Genomic DNA, 26,320 nt, shown 5'->3' with positions numbered 1-26,320 from the left:
CAAACCGAACCCCAGATGGGTCAGACAATATTTTTTCCCATCGATTTCCACAGTCTGGTATGGCCACAGTGTCCCATGGACCCGGACTTGTAGGTATGCTCTCCTGACGTCCAGTAGAGACATGTTAACAGCTTTTAGTCTCCATTCGCGCAAATTAGCTGCACAAACATCTGCACTGGCCGTAAACGCACCTACGTAATGATTTAGCTCTTGGTAGTCCGTCACCGGGCACACTTTGGCTTTGTTCTGCTGTATCACAGCCATCAGGGGAATTAGGCCTGTGGGGGGGTCCCAATTTATCCTCTGGATACGGCATGAGCCAACCATTATCTATCCAAGTGCGGAGCTCCTGCATGTATTCTTCACGGATTTTTGCCGGCACTGGGTATTCTGACACTCGATTGTGCAGCCTTTCAGGGGGGTGGTCCTCATCCCACTTCCACAATGCAGTCTACGGTTTTGATGGTCAAAGGTGGCAGTGAAATCTGGTTCATTAATAGAAATGGCTGTGCATTTAATATTTTTCCTGCCGCCCAGCTGCACTGATCCTGTGGGCTTGACAACAACAGCTCCCAGAGTTTTATGGCGTCAATCCCTAGAAGTAAGTCAAACCCCAGCGGTTTGCCACACACCATCAACACATCGATTCTGGCAGACACACCTTCATCAGTGGACACAGAGACCGCTCCAACACCACAGCACACATGGGACATTCCACCAATTGTTTTGACATTCACGTTCGTTTTTCTCCATCCTAGAGCATCCTGTATCAATAAGCACCAAACATCGTGTCTCGTCAACATGTTCGTGTTCGCATCTTGGTGGGGAAGGAGACTGGTGCTTATGCGTCCTCCCCTTGCTCGTTTGCCAAGCAGTTCCGAGCCCAGTGTCCACTCTCACCGCAACAGTAACACTGTGTTCCGTGTTTTTGGCAGTCCTTTGCAATGTGGCTTCTAACATTGCATTTGAAACAAGTCACACTAACAGGAATATTCGGGGCTAGTTGTTGTTGGGTGAGCGTGTGGCCGCAACCACGTCCTGATTTTGTTCCCCAGTCGTCGTCAAAATTCTCGCTCTCGACATTAACTCCCCCATGATCAGGGCTTTAATGTCTGGCATGTATTGAAGAGCAATTGAGATGGCATCAGGAAACCCAGTGACGAAAGTAAATTTTGTGAGTCTCTCTAAGCTATCTCTTATGAATCCAGCCAATCCAACCAACTGCCTGATTTTGTTGGCATAAACATGCACACGTTCACCAACCCATCTAACCATAGTTATTTTTCTGTATGCTGCAAATGCGTTGTTGGTAAATGCCTCCTTTAATCGGGCCTCAATCTGGTCTATTTTCTTTTGATTGTCCTCCTCCATTTCCATGTAGAGGGCCAGTGCATCACCTTCCAGATATAAAGGTAGCAGACTTGCTACATCATCCACCTGCTGAAGTTGTGCAACAAGTCTCACTTTTTCAGCCACGCTACAACGTCTCCCTCGCCAGAGAACGGCTTGATAATATCACTGCTTATCCGTACCTTCGCCATAGTCGTGCCAAAATAGCTTGAAGCAAAATGTAATAGGCAAAACAAAAAAAAAATAATGAGGAACACAGATAGGAAATAGTCAGTATCGCCCACCTCTAGAAGAGAGGGATTTCTTGTCTGTAATAACCGTGGAGAAAGAAGAAGACAAAAAAAAAACAGAAAGAAAAAAAACTCGCTTCTCGCAGACACGTGGTTCGTCACAAAGAACAATCCAATCGCCAGAACCACCTACACACAATCTGCAGGACGCCCCCTGACTGCTTTCCAGTGACCTGCCTTTATAGCGGCCGGGAATTATGTATTTGCATAATCGCGTGAGAGCAGACAGATTCTACGATAATTGCATGGGGTAAACGCTAATAAAAACCCATGGACGCAATCTTGGAACTCTCTCTTCTGCTCAAGCCGAAACACAACAGACGTATCCGAGGTAAGCTCTCTATTTCTCCTCATTTCGGTTATTGCTAATTCTGCTACAGAGCCTAAGGTCCATTGGAGCATACCTGGTTCAGTAGAGAGTGTGAGGATGTGTGCGATACTCTGCACACTAACACTGCAGGTACACCAAGCGTCCTGTATATACTGTATACTTCAGCAAGTTGTCCCACTTTTAGCAACCTTTGCTCGACCCCAGTTGAGTATTACCCACTTTGGAGGGATAAATGTTTGCTGGGAGATCTTCTTTGGGTGCTAGAAGAGCTTGTTGGCATCTTTCATTAACACATTCCACCAACACAGGTTGAAGGATGCTGGTATTGTTTGTCCAATGCTTGTGATGATTGCAAAGTTCTTGCAGGATGGTAGTTGCTGTGGCAATACTTGGTGTCCATATAAGGGATGACAATTGTCATCATTCTGCTTGTCATGCTTTGCTTTTGCTACTGCCTCTCAACAAATCTGTAACTGAGCGACTCCAGACATTTTGTAGACAAATGATAGCTTGATTGATTTCTGGTTGCTGATAATCGTTTTGCATGCCTTGTTGAGCTTGATGTCTACCTTTGCAGCATGAGTGGAATTAAGCTATGCTGCTGCACCATATAGTGCAGTTGCGTTGCACAGTACTGAAGCTGAGACGTAGCATCTGTGCCTCAGCTTTCCAAGAACTGTTAGCCAGAATTGGAAGTGGGATGTTACACATTAACTTCCTGCCATGGGCTTCATATGACAGTATCAAGTGGAGTGTGAAGCTGAGATGTTGGGTATAGGGTGTTTTCCAGGAAAGGTGATGAGGATCCTTTGGGCTAGGTGGTTCTTAAGAAGGAATGAACGCACCTTAGTTTTATCTAAATTCGGGTTGAGATGCCATTTGTCATCATGAAAACAACTGCATTAACACTTGCATTAATCGATCTTCAATAACTTTGAAGTCACTTGATTAGGTTGCAAGACACATGTTGTTTGCATAGATGAACCTGCAGACATAACAGAATATTGGTATGTTATTTATATATATGTTAAACAGGTCAAAGAGCAAGGTTATAGATTGGTGGTTAGTAGACAGAATCGGGTTTTTATCTGGCTTGAGGGCAGTTACTTTGGCCTGTCGCCAGATCTTAAGGATTTGTTACTTGATAGTGCAGCTGTTATAAAGTGCCAGAACTCATTTAAGTGTCTTTGGACCAAAGTGCTGCATCATCTCAGTACTGATGCCAATGAAAGCCTAGGCTTTGCTTGGTTTAAGATATTTCATGGCAGCTTTAAATTCCACATCATAAATGGTAGAAAGATGTCATCTGAATACTCCATTGCAATCTTCATTTCAGTCATTTGCTTCAGCCATCCTCATTCCTTGTTCAAGAGTTTGCAATTCAACAGCAGCTGATTGGAAACTTGGTTATGAGTTACCCTGACCATTCTTTGCTGTGGTTGTTTAACAGTATTCAGCTTATTTACTGTCTTCCCTGCCGTCTTGTTGTTATGAGTCATATTAACATTACTGACAACCTCTTCGTTTCTCCCTAGTATTACTTAGTGAACTCAACAGTGATTCTCTGAGGTCAAGTGTATGTGCAGAGAAGGGATCATGGTAGTAGGCTGTGATGTAGATAACTTTACTTGAATCATTGAAACTAGGAACGTATGCTGAAAATGAATATCACATTTAAATTTCCAGCAAATAAGTAGTTTTCCAGATATTAAGCAATGTAATTCTTTTTGTTACAAGTGCTGACAATTGCAAGCTCACACATTTTTTGCCAAAAATATGTGCATTTGTGGATACAACAATGACCACCATTTATGACATAAAGAAGTACATTGCTTAATGGCCAAACATATACTTATTTGGGGGAATTTTAAATGCGATATTCGTTTTCAACATACACTAAAACTTTGTTTGTTAGCTTTGTTTTGTTTATTCACTTTCTTCCAATTCGAAAGTCATCTGCTTCCATTTCGATAGCGACTTTTTCATTGGCTAATCAAACGGCCAGCCAATGAATTAAAAAAATAAATAATCAGAAAAAAAACTTCTCCCCTCACTTAACATCACTGAAAAAAATACTAAAAACATTACATAAAAATAAAATAAAAAAATTAAATCAATAAAAGTTGATTTAGCGTTTCAACATTTGAACAACACTCGGCTTAAACCGATGATTGCTGGTCTCGCCCGTTCCATGCTTGGAGATCAAGTCAAATTATGCAAGAGTACCGAATTCACTTTAGTAAATATTCAGATACGTTACAACAGAACACCGACCACTCTAATTTTTTTTTTAGGAATAATCGAGGTCGCTGACAATGAATCTGATAATCAAACCTGGGGCAAATTTACTGTTTGCATAGTATTAACCCCTGAACCCACAAACTACTTTCCGTCATTTTACAGCTTGTTTATGCTACGCACAAGCGTGGTGACATAAATGACAGTAGTTGAGTGTGCCTTCACGTAGCAAACTGCCTTTTCACATGGCGTACAAATCTTTTAGGGCGGGGGGAGGGGGTAATGTCGGAAACACTTTTTTTTTTCAGAACAAAATTAAAAAAAATTTTTTTTTCATTGGCGGATAATTTAAAATTCGAAGAAAAGAATTGTTTAAAACAAAATTTAAATTTGGGGCGCAACATTACCCCCTCTCCCGCGCCAAAAGATTTGTATGCCATGTGAAAAGGCAGTTTGCTATGTGAAGGCACACTCAACTGCTGTCATCTGAATATTTACCAAAAATAAAAATAAAACACTATTAGGATCGTCATATTCATTTTTATTTATTTTTCTTTACATTTATTTCTTACCAATTTTTTTTAAATTGCAATTCGTATCCAATGAACTTTGCTATTTGCTGTTTTGCTAACGTTTGTAAGATTTGCATAATCTGGCGTTTTCCATCAGGTTCTGGCAATTCGCAAACTGCACTAATAACCTTTTTTATTTATATAAATTTTATTTGATGCAGACTTATTTTAGATACCTTCTTTAAAAGGAAACATACTGATGCACCTCGGTACAAAAAACGACATTCCCAAAACTACTAAATTCAAGTAATACTTACCTTTTGTTTGGACAACCTACTTTCAAATAACTCGTCTGCTTTCAAAAAGATTATGTTGGAGGAGTGGGGCGGAGAAACAGGTTAGCAGAAAATAAAAGAGGAGGCTATTTAAATATAAACCATTTCAACAACATCGAACTGTTTGTGATGGATATTATGAGTAAAATTATTTTTATTTCATTTAATGAAAAAAATAAAATAAATACAATTACTTGTGTTATCAGAATTTAAATTAATTCATTGTAGTAGTACCCTCAAAGAATTAACGAATTTTATTTATCAACAAAAATCAATTTATTATTATTATTAATCACATTTTGTGCCTGGCTGTTGTTATTGTCGATTTTATACTGATAGGCGGATCATAACAAATGAACACAGGCTATTAGTATCTTGCTTTCTCAGTCTACCAGCACTTTCCGCAAAATTCTGGTAGTTCCTAATAAGGCAGTCTTTTGAAGTATTCTAACATTGCAATGGATCCCAACTTTCTTAATCCACTTGTCAAATCCTTTTGCTACACTCCTTAAGGTTCCCATTACAATAGGTACAACTTCTACCTTCTTCAATTTCCAAAATCTTTTTATCTCCCTTTTCAACCTTCTCCTTTTCTTTTTTCTCCACATTCACATGTAACAAGCACTACTATATCAATGATTATTGCCTTGTGTTTTCCAACAAGACTGAATCTGGTCCCCTTGTTTCAATCACATAACATTGGATATTCATATCGCACAATAATTTCATGTTATCACTCTCCACAACCCTTTCTGGAACATGCTTGCACCATTTTGTACCATTTTTCACGGCATTCTAATCCTCTTTTCTTGCATATATCCCAATAGACATTTCTCACAATATTGTCATGCCGTCTCTTGTATTCTTTTTGAGCTAACTTCTCACAACTACAGACGAGGTTGACATAAAGGACTTTCAGCTGTTTTATCCATGTGATACTTAACACAATTTGTCCTGAGCACTTGCTCCTGCTCAGCACATAGAGCTTTTGTCCCCACCTTCAAGTCACATTTTGACAACCATCGCCAGGTTTTTCTCTTGTCCATTGTCTCTGGTAGATCTCTACTGAACAGACCATCCATTTTCTTCTCAATCCACTTGTCTTTCATTTTTTGTTCAGTTATTGCCGTAAATTCCTTGCTTCTTACTAGTTCATTCTCTTGCAATTTTTCAAATTTTAACATGCCCTTTATAAAATTTTCCTTACAGTTGGGGATGTAAAATTTCAGATTTTTAATCTTATTGCTTACTCTTTCATGCCAGATTTCTAGAATGTTTTTTTTATATGTACAAACATGCATGCACATTATCAATAAAATATACATCATGACAGCTCAATTTTAATTAACATGTGCTTGGGTTATCATTATCTATTAATACACATTCATGCATCAGAGAACATGACATGGTGGCAGCGGTGAGATAATACAATAAAAAACCTGACGACATCATGGTACACAAATAAAACAGTGAGTAGGAACAGCAGTTTATTTTTTCTTAACCTTCCATGTTATACAAATTCTCGCTCACTCGCTGGCGTGACGTTCATAATGTAATGGCTAATAACAGGCAGATAAGGCTTCAGTGTTAATACAAGTACCTAGTCTTGATTGGGGCTCGCCAAACATTACTGAGTCATTCAAACTATTTTAACAACATATAGAGCTTTACTTCACCATCAAAGCAACAAAACACGAAGACAGGGTGCCACTAATTCTTCTCGCAGCTGGCAAAGAAGGCCTACACCGATACAACAGTTGGTTGATGACAGATGACAACTGCAAAAAACCCACAAATAATATTCACTGCCTACATGGAGCAGCTCGATCCTGCAACTGTAGACTTAAACTCAGCACATATCAACAAAAACTAACTGAAACAACAAACATCTTCATTAACAGATGTTAGCTAAGAAATGTGATTTCACTGCTGACAAAGTAAATGAATACCCTGAGTTATTAATTGCCAGCATGTTCATACTATTGAACAAACCAAAGGGTTACAAAATCGACGAGGCTGTTAAACTAGCATGTTTACATGAGGCATCGACAGTATATATCAGCCAGCTCCACCAGCTACAGGGATCACCACACAGCCATAATAAACTGTGGTAAATATCAATGGTAAGGAAGTGATAGAAAACATGGATAGGCTTGAAAACACAGTGGACACAGTCACAGTTTTGGCAAAGTACACTGCTCTACCAAGAATGACACATGCAACATATGACAAAATAGGCCAAAATAGAGCTACACTCTGCATCTCGGGGAAGCACAAGACCAAGAGACAAGGAAAACCCTGGCCTAACAATTGTAACCAATTGAGACACTCACAATGGGAGCTTAGCAGGAAAGTCAACAGCATCGCCAAACATAATGACTAAGCCATGGCTAACATAAACACAGCAATGGAAAAAACTCACCTTTAGCTTCATTGAAACCAACAGCAAATATGAAAGGCTCTCAAAATGAAGCATTTGTTGATTTAAGCATCAAGTTGATGGACCACCCACGCACATACCTTCAACCTGAATGTAGATACAGGGCACAAGCAAACACCTTGCCTATCCACATATTCCACAAGATGTACCCCACCAGTATAGACAAAGCTGGAAACCCAATGCCTGCACCTTAACACAATGCCTACTAACAGACTGCAACAACACCAAGATAAACAAATATTAAGTGCAAATACAAAAGCTCTCTATGGCTCGATACCCAATTCTATGTGGTCGATGTACCAGGAGCAGCCATATTAGGCCTACTAACATTAGTAGCTTTTAGAGTAGTGACAATGAACTGTGCTCTCTCAGCCCAGCACCAACCTATCAATAGTGTAGCTGACTTAATGCACATCTATCTTGACAGATTCGATCGTATTAGTGAATTTCAGAGGACTCACAAGCTCGTGAACCCCAATGTACCATGCCACAAAGATCCACCGAGGAGGACCCCAATAGCTATGCATAAAAAAATCAAAGCAAAACTCGACAAGATGGAACCTCAAGGAGTCAGTCGCCGGATTGAAGAACATACAAACTGGGTAAGCTCTCTCACTTACGTTACCAAATGTGACAACACAATAAGAGTTTGCCTGGACCCACAAGTACTAAACAAAGCTCATACAATCATACCACCAAATTCTGACTGTAGAAGAGCTCAACTATCGATTCACAGCTTGGAGCAGTGGAAGTATTGTCATCCCAACCAATTCTGAAGTGTATGCTATTAAGGCATAGTGCATTATGAACCAATCTCCAGGTTAAATAAAACTGAATTGTTGAGATAACTCAGGTTTGGTGTCCAATTCCACTGAAAGCCAGTCTTCTCCTCCAACAATCCTAACCAAGTTAGTCCGAAGTACTCCCTACCACTAAATCTCCAAATAGTGCCTTCTTAGACTGGGCAAGATCACTAAATCCCAACAACACTTTATACACTGCTCGACATTCATTAAAAATGTATTATTGACTCCTTGGCGTACAATGACATTCAATCATGGTTGGAGATGAGGTTGGGAAAAGTGCTGTCAACCGCAAGGCCTCAGACAGACTCTTCTATCAAAGTTTTAATCAGGAATGTCAACCTCTCAACATGTCTGTAACTTGTCAAGTCCGGCATTTGCAAGCCATTAATTCCAATGTTTTTGTAGCAATTTTAACATCTTCACAAAATTGGTGTAATCTTGTCCTGAATCTGTACTGTTTTCCAATGTTCTTTTTTGTTGTTATAGTTCTTTAAAAACAAAAGCCTGAAATAATTTTAATTAATTATTTCTATTTTTAATCTGCATACTTAGGCTCTTTTCTGGCATGTCTCTTGAAATAAAATAGGAAACTTCAGCCTGTTTCCATATATATTTTAAAATGTGATCATCAGAAAAATCTCTATCTCTCTCTCTATATATATATATGTATATAAATTAAAATAACTAATGCCACCCATTTCTGTCTTGCAGCTGGTGATTACACCCCTTCCCTCACTCCTAATGCCCTGAACACCTTCTTAACACCCACAATAAAAATTCTAAAATTAAAAAAAAATTCTTTCATTCAAAGACTTGCCTCAATAAAAATCAGATACAAGAGTTGCATGATGTGATTTATTTAGATCGAAACATTAGTTCTACTATTGCACCCAATAGTAATTTTGTGTACCTAAATTGCATCAAATAAAATCTTGCTCTTTTATTGAGCACTATTAACAATCTTGTTAAATTCAATATTTTTACCTTTGGATATTTTTAACCTGGAAACAATTTCTGATTGTGCGAACACTAGATTACCTAATGTACTTGCCCGAATTTGGTATTTAATAGTTTTTAATTCCCTTCATTCCTGTGACAACTGTTTGGTGGTTCTAAGGTAGAGACTCGGTAAATGGGCTTTGTGGCTGGATTCAAATCTCATGAACGACAGGAATTGTTACCCTACATTGATGATTGCGTAAGCATGTAACACTAGTGTCTGAAGTTATAAATAAATAATTATTATTTAATTATATATATATATATATATATATATATATATATATATATATATATATTAAAATCAAAGATGAGGAATAAAAATTATATACAACTTTATTATATCACCTGAACAATAAGGAAACATTAAGGAGAAAATTTAGAAAAAACCTGTTCAGACCATGGCATTTCGAAGCTAAATGCTTTTCATCAGAAGAAAATTATACAAAATGCAAATATAGAAAAAACTGGCTTAATGATATTTAGATATGAATTGAGAATGAAGAAATAGGATAAAATGGTAAATAGTAATTAAAAGTAGGTACAACATATAAGGGTAAATAGGAAGGGTAGTATATATGTAGGTAATAGTTCAAAAAGAATTATAGGTGACTATTAAATAATGGGGAACACTAAAGAAGAGCCAACAATAAAATGAAAAACTAGGGAAGGTAGAAGAGAAAGCGGAGAAAAAAACAGCAACCAGGGAATATGGAAATACATATATGAATAGATAAAAATAAATTAAATTAAAATACTTCTAACTTTCCAGAACCTAGAAACTAAACACTACAAAACAATATATTACATATGTATTAACTTATCTATTAAAATTAATTATGTATTAACTTAGAAGATACTTTACAAATATAAGTTATAATAAACCAATATAATATATAAATTACAAATTTTACAATGATTTTTATATTTTAAGCAAAATTAGAATTGTAATAAAACTGTACAAGAAAAAATCTCCCGTATTTGTATCTTGAGAACGATAAGCTTACAAGACTTTACTTTAAGGTGTAAGCACTGATCAAGGCCTACAGTCCATTTAAGTTAAAAAAAAACAACAACAAAAAACAGAAGGAACTATTGCTACTAGAAAGAGGCACAAAATGTAAGAAGACTTTACTTGAATATAAGTGACTTTTTGATACAGGTGCATATTGTGATTCAGACATATCTCCGTGTTTGCCCAGCTTTGATTGGAACATGTCAAGTCAGATTATACCAAGTAACAGCTTGGGTTTAGCTGTTGTCTGATGTAACATGCCGATCAGCCAATCACAATGTGGTGCATTGAATTACAATGATTTTTATAATAAAAACAAAAAATTTTCTTTGAACCTTTTCTAAAACATTTCCTTAAAATTTGACCTCAAAAAATAAATTTTTGATTATTCTAATTTTTTCTTGACAGTTATATATAAAAAAAAAAAGAATCATAAAGCACCAAATTATAGTAGATCGTTTTTTGCTTTTGGTTTCTACATTTTATACCTGTTTTCTTTTATGTAACATTATGATTTTATCAGCAACGCTTGGCATAATCCAGCTGTTGACATCATGTTCCAGCCAAAGCCGAACAAACACTGAGACATATCTGGTTCACAATATGCACCAGTACCAATTTTTTTCTTCAACAGTTTGAGTTGTTGTAAATATTGAACTACACACATATAATTTTCAATAATTTGATTTTTGAATTTCAATAAATCCCTTCACAATATAGTGTTCACATTATTTCATGATAGAAAGCCCTTTTAATAATTTAAAAAACAGAAGGAATTATTCTAAGTCCTCACCACTGCTAGAAACAGGCACAAAACATAGGAAGACTTTACTTGACTTTAACTGTTTTTTTCTTCAACAGTTTGAGTTGTAAATATTAAACCACACACTTCACAATATTAAGGTTCATTTTTGACGTGTATTTTCATATGTCTTCTCATATTAGTACTGTCTGAAAATGCTCTGTCGCAAACTTGACAAATATAAGGTTTCTCTCCAGTGTGTGTTCTGGTATGGCTTTTTAAATGTGCATGCTGACTAAACTCTGCTGCACAAATCAAACAAGAATATGGTTTCTCTCCTGTATGTATTTGGATATGTTTTTCTAATCGAGACTTGTATGCAAACGTCAAGCTACATACTTGACATGAATAACGTTTCAGTCCCGTATGAACTTGCATGTGCACTTTCAGACTTTGATTCTCTTGAAATTCCTCGTCACATATTTTACACGTGTAAACCCTCTCTCCGGTGTGTATTTTGAAATGTCGTATTAAATGCGCTTTCCGTGAGAAATCAGAGCCACACACGCCACAAGAAAAGGGTTTTTCTCCAGTGTGGATTTGTTGGTGTCGCTTCAGGTTGACGCTGTCTGAAAATGCCATCTCGCACATGTCACACACATGAGGACGTTCACCGGTGTGCACACGCAGGTGCAGTTCTAGGTGATAACTGCACGGGAATTGTTTGTTGCACACTTCGCATGTGTGACTCTTTCTCCTTTTACGGTGTGTTTCCATGTTGTTACAGGACTGATTTTTAAATCTCAGTAGTTCGAATTGAGTTGATTCGTTTGTTAAATATGATGGATCAATACACACTATTTTTGCTTCATCATAAAATTTGATGGTACTTTTGCATTTACCCACCCGCAGTTTTCACAAAGTTTCTCGGGTGTGCTCAGCCACTGATGGAAATAACCTGGAGCAGCCAATTGTGAAACGTTTAACCGCTACAAAACATTATAATGGTGAATAGGAAATACAATAACTACAAACATGTACCTAACCCAACCCTAACCTATGTGACTGAAATTATTTTTTTATTTTTTCCAATTCATAATACTATAGTCTTCATAGATTCATATTAAAAACAGTGCATTTGTTAAAAATTGAAGAACACTTAACCAACCTATTCCGTTTATTTCCATTAGATGCTGAGTGAGTTCAAGCCAACTTCATGAGTATCACTGGACGGTAGATGTTGACAGATCAATTTGATTTTCTTAGTTTTAAAAAGTATGATTTAATCGATTTGTGTGATGTTTGGAACATAATTTTGTTCCATGAACAGTACATATATCACAAAGATTTTTTTGATATTTTTGTTTTTTAATTAGTTTGAATTCAGAATATTTACACATAATTCAGAGTAATAATTAGAAGTTTTGAATAAAAATCTCAAAGAATAAAACCTTTAGAAAGAACAGGTGTCACTGTATACTTTAACTCTGTGCTGCACACGACAGAGAGAGTGAGAAAGAGAAAAGTTGTAAACATTAAATGATTCTGTTACAAGGGAAAATCTCCAGGATTTGTTTCTTAGAAATGATAAGACCTTATTTTAACTAAACTGTTCCCATTTATCAAGTTTTTCTTCTATGGCATATTTTCATATTTCTTAGTAAATGGGAATAAAACTTTTTACTTTTACTAAAATGATCCAAGCTGAATGCTAACGATGCATCTATCTATGTATGAACTTATTGTTCAAGTTAGAAGGCTAAGTAAGTAAATAATCTAATTTAAGGAGAGTAGAAAGTGGATCTTGGGTTTACTGTCATCAGCCTTGATATCCATGCCTTATAAGTCGTGAATTTTATCCTTTTCCCTATGCTAATAAGATTAATATGTTTTTCCATTATCAACATGCTGAAACTAACTTGAGAAATTGTAAAAAAAAAAAAAAAAAATTTCTTTTGAGAATTTTCAGTGGACATGACTCACTAGAAAGTGTGGATTTCAACAGCCGCATAATTCTTGCTTCCCTTATTTTGTTCTTTAGTCCTCACATTCCATGAGTGATGTTTCTGACAAAGAGGGAAAAATTGCTGTTTTCTGAGTCAGGATCTGTTCCATCTAACACTTAACATTGGAAGTTTTTGAACTTGAAGTAGATTTGTTTGGCTATTTATATCAAATAGCTTCTTGCCTTGTCTGAAGTGATTTCCTTAAAAAATTATGAAGTTTTTCTTCTATGATATGTTTACATTTCTTGATAAATGGGAATTTACTGTAAATAGAACTCAAGAAAAAATTTGAGTTTTTATAAGATTAACTCTTTTTTATTTTTATTAAAGTGTCATCAAGGTTCAAAGGCAACTCCAACATAACGGTTGAATGAGTGTTAGTTGGTCGATGAATAACATTGGCATCAATTGGGGTAGCCTTCCACTACAAAATTATTTCCCTTTGATAACTTTTCTTTAAAATTTATTTTCTTGCTGTTCATCTCTCTTGATAAATGAGAATGCCTTGTAAATACAAAAGAAATATGTTAAGATTTTACTACGCTCCAAACGCAACTTGAGGATAATGATTGAATGAGTATCAGGTGGACAATGAAATAACACTGGCATCAATCAATGATTTCATATGTGAAGCAGTATTGTTTATTTGAATAGCAATGTGCTTTAGATTTGCCTCCCACTACAAAGTTATTTCCCTTTGTTTTTTTCCCCTTTTCAACTCTTTCTATCTCTATTTATCTTTACGAAATAAAATCAGACCTACTTTTACTAAAGTGTCACCATTTATTAATGCTCAAAAGCCATTCAAGAGTAAATGAGTGTATATTGAAACAACACAGTCATAATTGATAACGATTGATCAGAATTTCAGTACTTTGCAAGAATAAATATTCAGTAGGTTTTTTTGTAAGAGAGTCAGCACTTATCAAGGTCTGAAGGCAACTTGAGGATAAGGGTTAATGATTGTATAGTTGTCATCGTGAAAACAGTGTAGTAATCATTAGTGGTGGAAATTTTGATATAATTTGATTATTTAAAAAGATGGATCAACGTGAACTTGTTCGCATTGAACTTAAAAATGACAATATTATAGTTAGTAGGGCAGTGTAATAGTTTTACAGGTGAGAATTTCTAGGAAATAAGCTTTGTTTATGAAATCTGCATTTGGATTCAAGCAGATAGAGAATGGATAAAATTGTTGATAGTGGTTGTAGCTAGACCAGTGTTTTTTTTTTTTTTTGAAAACGTTTGGCAAGGGGGGGACCATGTTTTTAGAAAATTATGTGGCAATTATGTTCCTTTTGGTTTGCGTTTGAATGCATATTCTTGAAGGAGAAATCAATGGTCATGCTGATTCAATGATTTCAGAAATATAAAATTTCCAATTTCTGTAAATAAAAAAAAAAAATAAACCTAAAATTTAACTTAGATGAGTAAAACAATATATTAAATGTATTATATATTAACTTATATATTATAATAAATTATATATTAACTAAAAAAGATATTTTACAAATATGATTTATAAATTACAAGTTTCATAACGATTTTAATATTTTAAGCATAATTAGAATTGTAATAAAAATTTACAAAAAAAGTTTCCAGCATTTGTTTCTTGAAAAAGATAAGCTTACAAGTATTAGACTTTTTACTTTAAATTATAACCACTCATCAAGGCATAAAATCCACTTGAGGAGTAGAATGTCACCACTTATCCCATATGCTTCATACGGACACTAGTTGACTTTTGAACGTCAGAAGTTATTTTCTAGAGGTAAGGTAACCAGTGAAATATAACGAGGTTAATACAAGAGTGCCCAATACCAAAGTAGAGCAAGGTATCTTTTCAATTTGTTTTTACATAAGTAGTAATGTGTTGCTACACAGTCATGAGCGTGTTTTGGTCATCTAGTATTTAGTAACTAGAAACCTCTTCAGGCAATCATGTTTATATGAAAGTGAAGTCAATAATGAAAATCAAAAATTATCTTACAGTAAAAAAGATGTTAGGAAGAAGTAAAAAAGGGTGAGGTTTCACTATGTATAAAACAAGATTAAGTGAGTATTGATTTTTTTCTGTGTTGGGGTGAGAGAATAAGATAAGTCGGGTTGGTGTTTAAGAAGTCAAGTTTGAGACAACAAAATAATAGAGAGATTTTATCTGCACACATGTATTAGCATTACAACCATATGCTGTATTTCTGTGGACATCGGCAATATTACATACCTAATGTGCTTCAACAAGTCATATCTTTTTTATTTGTGGGTCAATTTTTAAAAGAATTACATTGATGGAAAGAGAATAAAATAAACATTCCAATGATGTTAATTTATTTTTCTTTTATGCGTTCAATATTTTTATGCTCCAAGTTAAAAATGAAAAAAATGACAACAAAAAGAGAAACTGTTTTTTTCAATGTTTACATTTTATACCTTGCATTTGGATACACATGCGTGGGATCAAATTTGATTAGATATGGCTGAAATTTTACAGGCTATATAAACATAGAAGTTCATCTCTACTGGACTTTGATTTATATTTTTATGACCACAGAAAGCAAAGTTACAACCGAGCAAAGTTAACAAAGAATATTTCAAAATTGATAAGATAAATCAGCATATATCATCCATTTTCATATAGATAATAGTTTCAGAATTATTTTCATGTATAATATGTAAATATTTGATAATTATTAATTGTGAGGAAATTTCTTTAAAATGCAGTCTTTTATAAAAATTCGAATCTGCTTAAAAGGGAAAACAGCTCGCTATGCACTAATGTGCTGACCAGCACTCAGTTGACTAAAGTCAGCACATTAAAGAGTTTTGTTTGTATTCTCTTAAAAATAAAAAAAATTATTTCATTTTTTTATTCTGAGTTTGTCAATTTAAAAAAATTATTTTCAAGTTTTTCAAATTTGATTTCTAAACAATAGTGTTAAAAAACAACAAAATGTACTAAGTACATGCATTTCTGTTATCATTGTATTTATAACTTCTTACTTGCACTTAAGGTAGAATTGTTTTTTAGTGGTAAAAAAAATAAAACACAAAAAACAAATATATAACAAATAAAGGGTACTTATGTACTTATGCTACCATGCTGAAATAATAACGTTATTATTTAGAAACCCATTCTTAATATGGGGAAGGAAAGGTGTTTTGTTAACTATTCTGCACTTTCACCTAACAATTAAATAAAATATATAATGAAACTTGAATTTATTTTTAACTCATTCTCAAGACCATTTTTTGAATCTGTAAAACAAACTCGTTTTTTTAAATGAGGATATCTAAATAATAATAATAATAATAATAATAATAATAATTAGGTGGTCTGATAAAGAATTTCATTGTGATGCATTTTGTAAATTTTTATTATGTTTCCACCTTAACATTTTTCTTTAAAGTGACTACTGTGTAAGATTTTTGGGTATGCTGAAAACGAATATCGCATTTCAATTTTCCGCAAATAAGTAGCTTTCCAGATATTAAGCAATGTTATTTCTTATGTTATTGCTGGTGGCGATCCTGGTACCCGCATTTGCGCATAGTTTCTCGGGGTTAGGTTTGCACGCTCGCATACCAAGATGGGCACCAGCAATAACATAAGAAATGACATTGCTTAGTCTGGAAAACTACTTATTTGTAGAAAATTTAAATGCGATATTCGTTTTCAGCATACCCTAAAACTTATAAAAGTAATCATTTTAAATGTTAAGGTGGAAACAAGGTAAAAAAATTACCATTTTATTTCTTTGTTTATATAGTTGAATTTTCAGTAAAATAACAGAATAGAAATGACAAAAATTACAATAAACTGGTGAATATTTAGTTGTTGCTTAGCAGGACCCCTGGTATACTGGTACTGTGAAAGCTACATCAAGGATTCATGTAGAGTACGATTTATGGTTGTATCTCAGAAAATAGAGGTATATTTTGGACCAGATAGAGAGGATTTACAAAATTGAAAATTGGACTGGTCCCAAAATGCATAAGTTCTGGTTGACTATAGCAATTTCCATTTTTTACAGAAATCCAAAATCTATATGAAAAATTTTCTTTGATTTATTTCTGAGATTAATTCATATCTACTCAATTTTTATTTTCTTTGAAAGGAGTAGTAAATACCAGCCATGAATGCTATTTAGGTATTCAATGGCTACACCCCAGATTAAGCTCTCCTTTGGTGGGGAGGCAGGAAAATGCCTGCTTCCAATAAAACTATATTTAAATACTACTATAATACTTAGTTTTGTTCATGAATAGACACCCACTGTAAGATATGATACCATGCACCAGTTTAAAAAAAATTGTAATTTGTACATCTTAATTTATAATTCATGGCTTATGGTAAAGAGATACATCAGAAAGAGCACACAATTTTACATAAGAGTGCCAAGTTTCATAAGAATAGCTTGAAAAATAAATAAATGATGGCAAAATTACCAAATTTCTTGAAATGTTGAGGTTCGTAATTTAGCCCACTTTTTCTAAAGAAAAATGTCCATGGGAAAGCATAAATTTTGGCACTAAAAATTCCCATAACTTTTGAACTACTGATGGTATTTGCATGATTCAAACAGTTTTTAGCATCTTTTACATAGCTCTTTTCATGCAAAATGATAAAATAACAATTATCTAAAAAGAAAAAAATAACCTTTTAATGTTACCTGTATACTTGTTGCCTGTCTTAAAATATAAATGAACTAGTGTATATTAGTTAAGTGAAGAGGTTGGTGTGACTTTTTATTAGTATTTTGGTATCTTCTTGGGAAAAGATTTAGATTTAAATCGGATTTCACTATCCATTTTTGCTACACCTCTGTTGAAATCATAAGGATCCATTAAGGGAGGAAGAAGAAAAAGAAAAAGTAAGAGACATAAGGAAGAAGGAGAGAGAGGAAGATACAAAGAAGGATGTGAGAAGAGGAAAGAGGAGGAGATAAAGGAGAAGGAAAGAAGAGAAAAAGAAAAAGGGGAAGAGAAAAGAAAAAAAGGAAGAGAAAAGAAAAAGGAAGGGAACTTATAATTTGTTTAATAGTGATAGTTTTAAACTATTTCTTGTTTGTTTTCTCTCGCTCTATCATACCTGTTAACCTAAACCACCTTCAATATTATTTACCATTACATTCATTAGTTTTATATTTATTTATTTATTTGTATATCTATAAACGTGCTTTTCATAGTTTTAACAATTTTGTTATAATAAAAATTGAAAACCCAAAATGTATATCATTACTAAATCTTTTATGATTAGATATAATCATTTGTTATGACAGCTATAATGAATATTAAAAATAGATGGCAATTGGGAATTATGTCAGGTTATTTGCTACAGTATTGATAATAATGAACTATGATAATACTTTACTGAAATTTATATTGATTATTTATGCATAAATAGTAATGCATGGATCTTGATGCATCAATGTATGCATGTATACATATGCAAATATATATATATATATATATATATATATATATATATTAATGTTACATAATAACCTGGAGTAGATGAAAACAAGCATTTGGAGTTAGTCTTAAAGTTTACATCATGTAACATCATGCATCCTTCATCGTTTAGATTTGGACACTACTTTATAGTTATGGGATATAAAAGATATATAAAGATTAAGGTTAGTGGTTTTAGAAATTTTTTAGAAGTGTTTTATTATAATGGAAAAATAACTATTGGTTTCAGGGATAATGAAGAGTTAACATTTATAGTTTATGTTTAGGTTAATTGATAATTTTGTTCTTTTATTGCTTGGATTAAGTTGTGCTAGATGTAATCCCATTTCTACAGTACCAGAGTTACACAATGGACCACAAGCAACACACACCCATATAAGCTGAATTTATTTTGATATTTTTGTTACGGGTAAAAATTGTTAAAAGAGTTTGAGAGAAAAGCAAATTATTTCTGCAATTATAGCTTAATTTAATAGTGTCTTTGTTCAATATTTTGTAGACGATGTTGTTGGAGGGGGGGGGGAAGTTAGTTTAATAAGATTTATGAATTTTCTCCCAAGGTTGGTTTTAACCATTTGATTGAAGGGGGAAGTGTAAACCAAATGATTTTTCTTTTACGGGTTTTTCTAGATGTGGGTCTTGTACTTGAGGGCTCTATATATTTTCACTTAGTTTCTTTATATCCACTGTTTACTAGGGCCTTGTAAAAATCTTTATCGAAAATTTCTTTGAATGAGGAGTTTGAACTAATTCTTGTACTAATGGATTTGGGGATATGTTTAATGATAGCTCTAGGACAATTCAAGAGGGGGTGGATTACTATTTTCTTTCTCATAGGGTTCATAAGTTCCCTTTTTAGGTTTAGTGGAACATCTAGGAAGTGGACTATTTTTATGTTTGTGTGGTAATTTCAACTTTAAGGTTAATTCTCCTGAATTCTTTTATGATAATTTTTTTAATCCTATTGTTTTTAAAGTTTTGATGTTTTACCAGCAAAAACATGTACTAGGAATGTTTACTTGGTAAAATGGAATTTTAGAAACAAGTTAGGAATTTTTGTTTTCACCACTAACATAAATAAATTATGTGACAAAGATGAAGTGATTGTTTTTTGTGCTGCTAATTAGCAGTCTAGTTGTCAGAGATTTAAGAAAAGATAGTTTTTATATATATGTAAAGAGTTAGAAAACAGATGGGTTCAATATAGAATCAATAGAGAATTAGGGAGTCAGAGGTTAGTTGAGCGGAGAGCAGACACATTGCAAGATGTGAAACTAAAAGAGACATACACCCCCAGAAACGAGGGAGTGGGGGACGTCGGCAATAAAAGTTGCAAATAATAATCCAAGTGTCAATTGTTGTTCCTCAAGAAATCTCTCTGCAGCTTCTGCCGAACCAACAGTCAATAAAGACCAGCTGATAGAAAAGGTATGTTCCCCACCCCTCTTTTCAGCCTGAATATAACCCCCAGAAAGATGTTTATTCATCCCCCAGGGGAATCGAGTGATTCCATATTTTTGAAAAGGGATGACAGGTAAATATATGTGTGTGTGTGTGAGCGTGACTCAGAGGATAAGGAATGAGAGTGTCAAGTTGTATGTTTTGGTTTCGATTCTAGCTAATGGCATTCAAGTCATCTACATATATATATATATATATATATATATATATATATATAATCCTCAAAACAGTGTTTCATGGTAAACAACTGATGATCCCTTAAAAAATAAATTATTACTGGTACTATAGTGAATTTGAGAGAGCAAAGTGATGTAGTAATTGCAGGTGATTGAATGACTTACTGACTATATAGTTTTCTAACGAATGATAAAATTTTTTTGTGTAGTTTTAAAGATTAAAAACTTCCAAGATTATATATATATATATATATATATATATATATATATATTTGATGAAAATAATGGAAATAGTATTCTGACAAAATAGAGAAATAAAAAGGAATAAACTGTATTATGTGTTCATCAACGTTTCGTCTTTATTTCGAGGAAGTCTCAAAATAAAGACGAAATGTTAATGAACACATAACAGAGTTTGTTCCTTTTTATTTCTCTCTCTCTCTCTCTCTATATATATATATATATATATTAGTTTTGATCTCATTACTATATATTAGCTTCAATATAATAATCGATAGATAATTGTCAGTATAATAAATATGTAATCTGCATGAATTGAAATATCATATTTAAGCATATCTTATGGCTGGGCGAAGAATTTAGTTAAGATCTATATAAAAAAAGCCAAGTTTTAGGAATTAAATTGATATTTCCTAGAATAAAGAGGAATTTAATAAAAATAATTGAAATATTACTTTTTGGGGGCAACAAATTGCGATAATGAAAATTATTAATAAAGAAAATTCTATCTGTCAACGGGTCCTATATCAAACAGTAAGTTAATTGTTTGAGGTGTTGTTTGCTAAAATAAGAAAATTTTCTGGATATACATATCTATATGTCTTTTTCATAATATTTCAAACCAAAGGTAAGACTTTTACTGTCATTGAATAATGATTGAACTAAAAAAATTTTAAAAGATGTAATACATATTTGTACTAAGTTTTTTTCCTATATTTTTAATGTTTTATAAGACCTGCATTTTGTATATCTGAAACGCCATTGTTAATTTCTGATTTTGTAATCTTTTGGTTATTTTGTGACGTTCAAGTCAAATTTCGTCCGTTTTATTCAGTGTAAAATAAAGAATGTTTATATGCGATTTAAACCCTGATCCTTCATCTTCAATACAGAGTAAAAATTACGATGAACCAATTTCATTTTACTAGTTTTTACTTGTATTTTTGGTGCTAAAACTGATCCGCGCTATTTTTTTAATCGTATTTCCAAGTTTAATTAAAGTTTTATGATATGTTTTTTATTCAATTGTAAGGTTAAAGTACAGAATAGGTACAAAACACCCTTGCCTCACCCTGTTAAGAATGGCCTTTTAAATAATAACATTATCATTTCAGCACGGATCAATAAGTGCACTGCAGAGGGATACCGTATTTTTTTGTTATGGGTGTCGACAATTAGTGTCATACCTACTTATTTATTTATTTTATTATATCTATTATACTACTATGGACACCGACACATGGCATGCTTTTTTGGATTGTAAACCCTCCTTCCTTATGTGAACCACGCCCCAAACTGTTGATCCGCAAACAATATTGCTTGACATTACTATTTTTTATGATAAATTTTGATCAGGACTTCTAGAGACCGTTAAACGTCGTAATGTTTATTTATTTGTAATTTTTTTTTTAAAATGTGAAATAACAGCAATTAAATCGAATACAGTATTTCTTGGCCAAATAAATGCAAGTAATACTTACGTTTTATAAATTGCTTCTGCATTACGTATTTGTTTGAGTTCACACTCACAGGGTGAGCACATATATATTCAAGATGGCAACCGGAAAAGCAGGCTCGCAGTAAATTAAAAATTAAAAAAAAAAAAAAAAATCAAAGACAAATTTTTGTATAAACAGAGGAAAAAATATAATTTTATTTATCTCAATATTTATTTATTTTTTTTTAATTTAGAAAAGGAGTGAAGGACGTCATCTTTTATTGATATGAAGGGTTTCCCCACGGCGACCGAGAGTAAGAAGGCCTTGCAGGCAAGATTTTTCAGACTGTCAGTACTATATGAGGGCGACGAGGGCTATTTGAAAAAGAGCAATAAAACATTTTTAAAAAAAGAAAAAGGAACACAGTTCGATTAATATTGAAACTGAACTTTATTCAATATAAAATATAAATATTATCTATGTAAAATTAAGTAATTTTAAAGCAATATACAATTTAATACTGATAAAACTGAATTATGAATTTAGTGAACAAACAATTAAAGAAACATTAAACAAATATTTTTGGCCTCCCGAACAAGATCAGTGTAGTATCTGTTTTGATGCTACACTTTACCTTTTCTGTCCTCGGTCGGTGGAGGAGAAATCTTTCATGACTGAGATTATTTTTGTTCCTATCCAGAGTGCCCCTTATTGGGAAGCTGGATTTTCCCCACAAGATTATATGTTGAAATATTTAAATAACTATTACTTTAAATACAGAAATTATATTCAAAGTTTTGATTCTCTGTTCTTCTATGTCCATTTTTCCCTCATGTTTTTCATCAAAATGTGTAGCATATTAGTTGTCTCACAGGTCATCATCAGTGATCGCTTACTGGCAGTAACCTGTGGTGTTCCCTGGAGATCAAATGACAGCAAGTCTCCCCAGATTTCCAGTGTACTCCACCTCTTGACCACTTGTGCAGATGATTGCATATTATCGCAACAGTCGTTGTCACTGATTTCTCATTGGCATCAGTCATTGGTGTTTCTTGGAGGTGTGTGACAAAATACCTCCCCAAGGTACTAGATTTGAACTGCGCACTTCCAGTGGAGATTTGGTCAGTACTCTCACCTCTGTCTTTCCATCCTCCTTGACCCTTCACAACTGTAGCAGTTATCTGCTCCTTTCCAGCGATAACTGCACCAATCAGCTAATAGGTGTCGCAAAAAGCGACCTGGTTATCTGCCCTTGGGAGAGATATAAAAGGGGACGGCCGGATAATTCTCTCTTCTCTCTCGCTCCTTCTGGGAATCAGCCTCGTAACGAAACGGTCAACATCAACCCGGTAAGAGTTTTAGCAAATGAACACTTTTCCAGCCTTTTCCTTCAAGAGACATTAGCTCTACCGTCAGACACGCATACGTACGCGGACTGAATTCCACTCCTCAACGCACACACACGCACACACGTACACAATAACATTTTTATTCTCACTGGCGCACGCGTGAAATAAAACATCTCTTTAAACTTATCTCTGTTTGTTAGTTTTAGTTATTCAGTCTCACTGCATGCGACAAGTTTGTCGTTTATGAACACGTATTTAATGGGGAGCACAACATCCATCTGCAACCCCCTCTCAACATTTGGTGACCCGACGATGCATGCTTTGTCGTATGGAACAGAGTAATTAATTTTGTACAAACAAACACGAATATTTCTCGTTTCTTTTCGAATTATGCGTCTTTTGTTTTATCTACCCACGTGGTAGCTTTATACAAACCAAAAAGAAGCCGCCATTTTTCTTTTTTCCTGCCCGTGTGGTAATTAACACGAAAACAAAAGAACAAACGAACATTTCTCAGTTTTTCTCTGCGTGTGCGTAACAAACGTACAATCCTTTTTTTTTACTTTTTTTCTCCGCTCTATCTACCCACGAGTCAGAAAAATACAAAAAAAAACAGACACAAAAACAAACCAAAACGAACAATTTGTCCATTTCTTTTTCTCAACAAACTTTAAACCCCATGAAACACACACACACACAAAAAAAAAAGAAAACAAATTTCTCTACCCTTTTTTTTCTTCGAAACGCTTTTCATGTAAGACCATGTGAATTACAAAAACAAAACAAAAAAAAAAACACACACATATTTCTCTATACACTGACAAAAAAAAAAAGAAAAAAAGTGTTTTGAACAAGTAGATAGTCTCTACGTTTTGTGAACCGCATTTTCCAAACACAAAACACGTGTTACACCTAAAAAAAAAAAAATTCTTTCATCCTTCACCCTCAGCTTTCACTATGACCAGCGTGGATATAAACGATGTTCCTGAAGTTTCTGCGAATTACCGTCTACCTCCCTTCAACTCAAGCAATGTGAAACACTGGTTCACTCAATTACAGGCATTATTCTCGGTGAGAGGAATAACCTCACAGAAAAACAAATTCACCAGCGTGGTGGAAGCCTTGCCCCCAGAGGTGGTAGACGAAGTCACCGACCTATTGGACGACGTCCCGTCAGTCAACCCCTATGATGCTCTGAAAGACGCAATAATCCAAAGAATGGGTCGCTCCGAAGAAGCCATGCTATGGGACCTATTCAACAACATCAGCCTTGACGACAGGACACTGTCACAACTACTGCGACACATGAAGTCACAGCTCGGACGAAATACGATATCCGAGAATATACTGCGACAATTGTGGCTGGACAAACTTCCCTCAAGTGCGACGCAAATCCTGGCTCCAATGGTAGACACCAACCCCATCGACATGTTAGCAAGCTCAACTGACCGAATACTAGAATCTACCAGCAGCCCACGAACAGTCAATGCACTCGCCACTCCTAGCAACCAACACAGCGAGCTGCAGCAGTTAAAAGCTGTGATGGCCGAATTGAAAGCCATGCTAAAGACTTTTCAAACTCAAAGCCAGGAGCCAAGTGGTCGTCCACAATCCCGAAGCAGACGCCGTGGGAGTCGTAGTAGAGAGAGGTCCCCTTACAGCCAACCCCTGGGTGGTATTTGCTTTTACCACTACAAATTTGGCAACAACGCCAGAAAGTGCAACAGCCCCTGTAATTACAGGCTACAGGGAAACGCCAATCCCAGCCAGTAATAGCGACGACTGTGGCTGGAGGGAGACAAAGAGGTAGCTTGTTTTACATTAAGGACCGCAACAGTGGTTATTCCTTCCTAGTGGATACCGGTGCTGAGATAAGCGTTATCCCACCACGACCCGGACAAAGACCAGCTCCATCGACGTTTAAGTTACAAGCAGCAAACGGCTCACAAATCCAGACATACGGCACTAAAGAACTTACCTTACACCTAGGACTTCGTCGTAATTTTGTCTGGAAATTTGTACAAGCCAACGTCAGGATGGCCATCATAGGGGCTGACTTCCTTTCACACTACGGTCTGTCTGTCCACATGCACAACCAAACACTCACGAACGACATGACAGACATTAAAGTGAAGGGAACGCTAACAGAGTTCGACCCAACAGGAATCTGCGCAACAACCCACCACACCAAGGAATACATCAATGTTTTGGATCAATACCCGGACATAACCAAACCTTTCAACATTGACGACAAAATTAAACACACCACACAACAGCACATTAAAACAACCGGACCTCCAGTTTACTCAAACCCTCGACGTCTGTTACCTGAGAAATATAAATATGCCAAGCAGGAATTTCAACAGATGATCGAGGATGGAATCATCGAGCCTTCGGAAAGCCCATATGCCTCACCTTTCCACCTTGTTCCTAAACCAGACCAGAATTCTCATCGTGTATGTGTCGATTACTGGCGACTCAACGCGCAAACTGTTCCAGACCGCTATGCTGTAGCGCACATACACGACTTCACTTTAGGACTCCAGGGTGCAACAGTCTTCTCCAAACTCGACCTGACGAAAGCTTTCTACCAGATCCCAGTGGCAGAGGAAGACATCCCGAAAACAGCAGTAACAACACCTTTTGGACTCTTCCAGTTCAAACGCATGCCTTTTGGACTGAGAAACGCTGCCCAAACCTTTCAACGCCTCATTGACAACGTCCTAAGAGGACTACCCTGTGTATACGCTTACATAGATGACGTCCTGATAGTAAGCCCGGATGAAGCATCACACGAGCAACACTTACACCAAGTTCTGCAGAGACTACAACAAAATGGTCTTAAGATCAATGCAGACAAGTGTATATTCGGCGCCAAGCAACTCCAGTTTTTGGGACACCAGATCGATGAAGGCGGAATTACACCCCTACCTGAGAAGGTAGTAGCTATAGAACAATTCCAACCTCCAACCTCACTCCGTCAGCTGCGACGATTCATAGGAATCGTTAATTATTACCGTCGTTTCATCCCAGATTGTTCTACGATCCTATCTCCTTTGACAAATATCCTGCAGAACAAAGGAAAAAGGCAGAAACAAGCACTCACACTCACTGCG

At 35.0% G+C, this 26,320-nt stretch overlaps 1 protein-coding gene and 1 long non-coding RNA gene across 2 annotated transcripts; one reads left to right on the top strand and one right to left on the bottom strand.

Annotated features, from left to right (window-relative positions):
- Positions 1-5,174: 5,174 nt before the first annotated feature.
- LOC145279584 (uncharacterized) lies at positions 5,175-22,015 on the bottom strand. Its single transcript, XR_013868400.1, has 2 exons — positions 21,898-22,015; positions 5,175-14,452 (listed from the first exon to the last, which is right to left on the bottom strand). It is a non-coding gene; the product is annotated as an uncharacterized LOC145279584 (long non-coding RNA).
- A 2,146-nt stretch (positions 22,016-24,161) lies between these two features.
- LOC145280175 (uncharacterized) lies at positions 24,162-24,977 on the top strand. Its single transcript, XM_080131938.1, has one exon. The coding sequence runs from the start codon at positions 24,162-24,164 to the stop codon at positions 24,975-24,977; it is 816 nt and encodes a 271-aa protein (XP_079988064.1).
- The last annotated feature ends 1,343 nt before the right edge of the window (positions 24,978-26,320 follow it).

Source organism: Euprymna scolopes, chromosome 7 (assembly GCF_053919585.1).
Source record: "Euprymna scolopes isolate OS-2025 chromosome 7, ASM5391958v1, whole genome shotgun sequence".
Classification (NCBI taxonomy): Eukaryota; Metazoa; Mollusca; class Cephalopoda; order Sepiida; family Sepiolidae; genus Euprymna; species Euprymna scolopes.
Note: the sequence above shows the minus strand (reverse complement) of the source record. Positions and strands in the feature narration are given on the sequence as shown.